The sequence below is a fragment of the Apaloderma vittatum genome, unplaced genomic scaffold, assembly GCF_000703405.1.
Source record: "Apaloderma vittatum isolate BGI_N311 unplaced genomic scaffold, ASM70340v1 Scaffold42260, whole genome shotgun sequence".
NCBI lineage: Eukaryota > Metazoa > Chordata > Aves > Trogoniformes > Trogonidae > Apaloderma > Apaloderma vittatum.
Window position 1 is genome coordinate 1 of NW_009697034.1, and position 5,883 is coordinate 5,883.

Genomic DNA, 5,883 nt, shown 5'->3' on the forward strand with positions numbered 1-5,883 from the left:
GAGCCAGTCCTCACTGCACTGCCCTCAGGGCAGCTCAAGGGACCCTCCCGCCTGGTGTCACCTCAGCTTTGGCGCAGCCTCTAGTGAGCCATTGATATGGCCCTTGCCTGTGCCAAGCCTGAACCCCAGCCTGGCCATCGCGGGGCAGCTGCAGCATATGCACAAAATACATATTCAATAAATACAAAGGTATACACAGATTAGGTGGCTGTGTGTATATTAAAATATATATACACACACACACACACACACATCTCTATGTATAAACAGCCTTCTGTGTATATAATAATTTATAACTAAATAATTATATGGCATATAATTTATATTATTATATTGTTCTTAATTATACATGCACACAAACAACCTTTATATCTGGCTCTAAAGACAACTAGCCCAGCCTGTCCTCACCATGCTTCTGACATGCCTAGATGTCTAAGTGGGAGTGGCACTGCGTGAGTAAAATAAATATTTATAAATACTTTTAAAATAACTTAAATATCTATCTTGAGTTATGCATACAGATAAGCATATGTATATATATAACGTTTCTGTACAAAAAATCCTTTTAAATATATAAATACATGTATAAATTACTTCATAAAAGCACGTACATGTGTATATTTCTAATATAGAATTATTTTATAAATTGGAAGTTATAAAAATGTCTATACATATACAGACCTGTATGAAATACATTTAGCTTATATATTTGTAAATTAAATGTATACATCTAATGGTGGTTACATCTATATATGCATGTGTTTATATGAACCAGATTCAGCTCATACACACACACACACACACGGGAAGTGTCTATTATGCTGTAACTCCTGTGCAGTTTATAGTTGTGTCTCTGAATATTCAACAACTCTATTTCAAAGAACTCATTTCAGCATTCCAAGAAATACATACCTTTTGTGTATGTGTGTTCTTACCTAAACATAAGAGAATATTCTTGTATGTTATATACAATATTCACTATATAATACACACACATACACAAGGAAGTATAGTATATAGTGTGTAAAATACATTTACGTGGCACACACACTCACGCAGCTGCTCCGCCACCACCATCAGTACTGAGCAGCCCTGGGGGGGGTGCAGATGATTTTGTGGGTGTCCCACACCCCCAGGGCTCTGCCATCACCATCACCTACTTGTTTTCTTTTGTGTTTTTTTAATACCAGGTCCCTCCCCTGCCCCAGCACCACACAGCTACGGCTCTGACATAATAATTTATTGGTTTGAATGACATTTAGTACCACAGTTGTCTTACCAGTGACAGAACGAATGCATACAGCCGATGAGATGCTCTCATGTACACACACCAACGTAAGAAACGCGGCGGGCAGGTCTGTGTCTGGGGCCGGTACTTCTGTGGACGCCAGAAATTTCTTTTTTGGGGTGAAAATCCAGCACATGGTGTGCAGGTACCAGCCCACCCACAGGAATTACAGTGCTCAACACAGCGCTGAAATGTCACTTCAAGCGGCTTTTTTTTTTTGGCAGGAAAAAAAAAAAAATCAACAAAAAAACCCTAAGAGAATTATTTAAAAAAAAAAAAAAGTGCAACCCCCAGTCTGGAGAAGCAACGTGCTGTCGGCTGGAGGGATGTGCCTGTCGGGGTGAGCTGGGACAGGCTTTTATGGTGTCTGGCAGCAAAAACTGCACCTAAAGCTCAACTCCCCCACCTACCAACCCACACCAGGCTCCTGCAGTGAGGTAAACCCCCCCAGACATGAAGCATGAACAACCCGGGGAGCAGAGCATGGCCCCCAACCCCGAAAGCTTTGCTTCCCCAGCATCATCTTGTAGGTCACTGCCCCTTGCCATCCTGGGTACACCTCTTCCATGCTCTTCATTAAGAAGGTAACAAGGCCGAGGGTGCCGATTTCTATCTCCCACTTGCCCCTAGCCTGGGCACAGCGTTGCCACCACTCCCCAGGGAAGGTGATTTACTTATCCTTTGCCCCGATACTGTCGGGAGGCTCGGCCGTGCCACACATCATCACCATTCCGCGTGTTTCCAGGCTGGTGCTTCACATCCCCCACAGATGTCATGGCTCAGGGACCCGCAGTCACTGTGGAAAGGGCTGGCAGACACCGGGGTCTGCTCAGCTCCAGCTCCCAGGGACGAGCTCGTGGAAAAAAGCCCCATCTGCCCCCGAGATGTGCCACCAACAGTCTTCGCCATCCCAATGAAGGCAGGTGGGACACCCCTTTCAGCGGGTGTGGGGTGATGGGATCGTGGGACCACTTGTCCCTTGAGCATCCCGCGGAGCCATGGTTTGGGTTGGATCAGCATCTTGTCTGACATTTCGCTGCTGCCCTTCTTGGTTTCCAACATGATCAAGTGAATGATGAGGGGAAAGGGAAGTATTATTATTATTACTGTTATTATTCTTCATTATTTTTAACATTTGAAATAAAACCACGTTGTGTTGTAAACAGAAGCTCACTCCTTAGGTCTGCCCAGCCAGTCCCAACTAAGGTTTATGTTTGAAATGGGCTTCCACTGAAAGAAAAAAACAGAGAAAATCAAGTTAAAAGCAGGACAAGCAGTGGCGGGAGGTGACAGCCCAGCGCAAGCCCACCCTGCAGACAGTCCTTGTCATGCTGATGCTCCTTGGCTCAGTTTATCCTTATGACTGGGTCACCAATCATCCTTATAGCACCGTGGACATCACGCTGGAGGTGATGAAGAGGAAAGGATGCCATCCTCCTCCTCCTCGCATGAGCCCCTCTCTGCCTGAACAGCCTTTGCCTCGACTCTGCAGCGAGGAAGGGCTGCCCCGCTCACACGGCACAGGAGGGAGCGATGTCTCCGAACCCCCTCACTCCATCCCATCCTCATGGGGCCAAGGCTGACCTCCAGCCCTCCCCAGCGAACACACCTGCGTATTCCTGAGGCAGCATCGGCCGGCTTATAACTTTCTGAAAAGTCGTAATCCACTCCAGCTGGTCGTCCTCTGTCTCGCAGGCAAAGAGGAATTTCCGATGGGGGGTGACGATGGTTATCCCGTGCTGCCAGTGGTTTCCCTGTGTGGACGGTGGGAGCCCTTCCAGGACCTTGTAGCTGTTTTCCTTGCTCCCAATAAAAACTTCCCCTCGAGCAAAGGCATCCTAGGAGACAGCGGAGCGGTCAGGCAGGTGTGATGGCTAAGGGGAGCTCTGTGTCCCAGGCAGCCAGGACAGGGCTCACACCACAACATCCAGAAGCCCCATCAGGGGAGCGCAGCAGCCAAACCACTGCAAGCATCAGTCACCCCACAAAGCCCCGCTCCAGCTCCTCCCGGGAGCACCCACAATACGGGTTCCACACCACGGATCCAAAATCCAGACACAGAAAAATCTGCAGCTGGTGCACAGAGTTCCCAAAGCGGTTTTGGTGAGTATGCACAGGGCTACTGCACGCTGGACACCAGGCAGATCCACCTAGCAGTCATGGTCAGTGCCTCCTGGCTCTCCCAACAGCCTGAGCTTCACTGCAGATTATTACTACTACTATTATTATCATTATTATTACTACTATTATTGCAAATAATCCCCAACAGACAGCCCAGGTACCTTCATCTTACCAAGGGATCTTTGAAATACATGAGCCGTCGGTCATCCATGGTGAACCATCGCTTCTTGAATCCCTCTGTTTGCTGAAAAGTCAGAAAAACCCACCAGATTACACACCAAAGCAACGCAACTCCTCTCTTATTGGGCATGATCCAGGAGTAGCAGGCATCTGGAGGAGCCCAATGGTCTGGGGAAGTGGGAAGAGGCAGCCTTCTGGGCCACCACAGCCAGGGTCCGGGCCAGCAATACCAGGTGGGCTTGCAGAAACAGAGAGGGGAGATGGGGCAGTGGGTCTGTGATGTAGTCTTGGATTTTTTTAAAAGGTTTACTCCCAGGTGAGAAACGTGTATTAATGCATTCAAGGCATTAAGACCTTGCCTCTCCAGCAAGGGTGGGGTTGTCCCACCAGCAGACCCTTCTCAGCCCCATACGGAGCAAGATTCACGTTTAGAGGAACTGCAGCAACATTTCATATCCTACCTTTGGCCCCGTTTTCTCCATGTACCCTTCCTTCAGGTAGTTTCGAGAAAGCTTTGGCACCAGCTGGAGCAACCAAAGAGGAGAAAAGGGAGAGCAGCGTCAGATGGAGGGATCCTCATGTTGGGGTTTGGATACCAGCTGTGGGACTGTTCTTTATTCTCCCCATGGAGGAGGACAACGTCAGTACATGGGGCCGATGAGAAGGCTTTGGCTCTGGGGATTCCTGGGGATAGAGCCAGCCCCAGCCCACAGCTGGACCCCTCCCAGGCAATTAATAGAAGGCAGGTAATGCAATCAGATTTCAAAATCTACGAAGTCAAGGAGGTAACAGAGAGTAACCACCAACAACCAGTGACGTTACACACCAACTGCAGCACAACTGCAATACAAGGCACTTAGTGCCAGCTTGCGTTAATACTGCCTCTGGTATTCTATTAGCAAAAGGAAATGCAATTAGCAGTTCCAGCTCCCGGAAAATACAAGACGGAGATTCATGAGACAGGCTGCATTGACCTGCACACAAGAACTCATCCCAGAGGCTTGGCTACAGCACTGATATCCTTCTGCCCTCATCTTTTCTACCTTCCAGCCTTTGTTTCAGCTTTTAATACTACAGCCACAATCTTACGGCTTCTCTGTGCATGACAGCGCTGGAGTTACTCACATGCACTCCTCGCATTTTGAGGGTGAACACGTGTACATGCACATGGACGTGGTTTCCAAGGCTGGATGTTGGTAACAGGTGCTGCATGCAGGCTCCACTTCCCACTGCAACAATTTCAGCCCAGTAACTGTAAAATGCTCGGAAGGATGGAGCACTCTCCAAGCTTTCCAGCATGTTAACAAGATGCTAAAAATGAGCAAGAGGGGGAAAAAAAACCCACAAACTAAAACTGCAGGAAAACTCACATCAACATCGCTGGCTCCAGGGAATGCCACTTGTAAGTAATGAAAACGTGCTGCCCGGATGGCATTGAACCAATCCACTATTTCCTAATAAAGAGAAAGAAAAGCCTCGTAACATAGTCTGCACATAAAATAATGTGATCCTGCTGCGTTTCATCTCTCCCACCACTTTGTCCCAAGCGAGAGAGTGCAATTTAGAGCAATTCTAAAAAAAAAAAAAATTAAATAGAGATATGAAAGCAGCAAGTACTGCCTAAAGGTATGGGCAAAGGAAAAGCACATTGAAAGGGAGATGTAAGAACTGCCTGCACAGGGATCCTGAGCTGCAGGGAGACGGATGCTGAACTGTCCAGCTGTCAGTAATGCATGTGAAGCTACACACATCAGGGACAGATCTGATCCTAAAAAACACAGGTGAAGCTGCTGTAGCATAGGAAAGACCATAACAAAGTAGAAATTGGTCTTCAGTGAGATTTAAAATTTTTAAGCTTTAAAAATGATTGGGGGGAAAAAAAGAAAGGCTCTTATGTGTAATTCTGGAGATCTCAGTTTTAAGGAGTTGGACTGAGGGTATCTCAAAAATAGTCTAACTTGCAAATAGCCATCCTCTAAAAGTTCAAATGCTTTGCTTTGGTTTGTTGATCTTCAGATTGAAGGGGAAAAAACTCACCACCATAATAAGACATACACAAAAATAATGTTTTGGAAAACTCTGATCTACTTGTCTGAGGTTTTACTTACTTATCACTTGCTTTTCCTACCCTAAGCAGCTAAGCAGACCCCGGATAGCAGCACAAAGAGGATCAGTGAGAGGAACTGACTCCTGAAGTGAATGATGACCAAATGAAGCTGCAAGTAATGAACAATAAACTGCAATGTTAAAATGATGATATTTCATCCAGTCATTAAATGGACGCTACATATATA

At 46.6% G+C, this 5,883-nt stretch overlaps 1 protein-coding gene across 1 annotated transcript; it reads right to left on the reverse strand.

The window, feature by feature from the left end:
- Positions 1–2,489: 2,489 nt before the first annotated feature.
- On the reverse strand, positions 2,490–5,043 carry LOC104269314 (arf-GAP with dual PH domain-containing protein 1-like; the record flags this gene model as incomplete). Its single annotated transcript, XM_009876812.1, has 5 exons — positions 2,490–2,518; positions 2,898–3,126; positions 3,582–3,653; positions 4,051–4,113; positions 4,960–5,043. Coding segments are annotated over 5 exons (477 nt in total), but the record flags the coding sequence as incomplete, so codon positions are not given.
- Between the last annotated feature and the right edge of the window lie 840 nt (positions 5,044–5,883).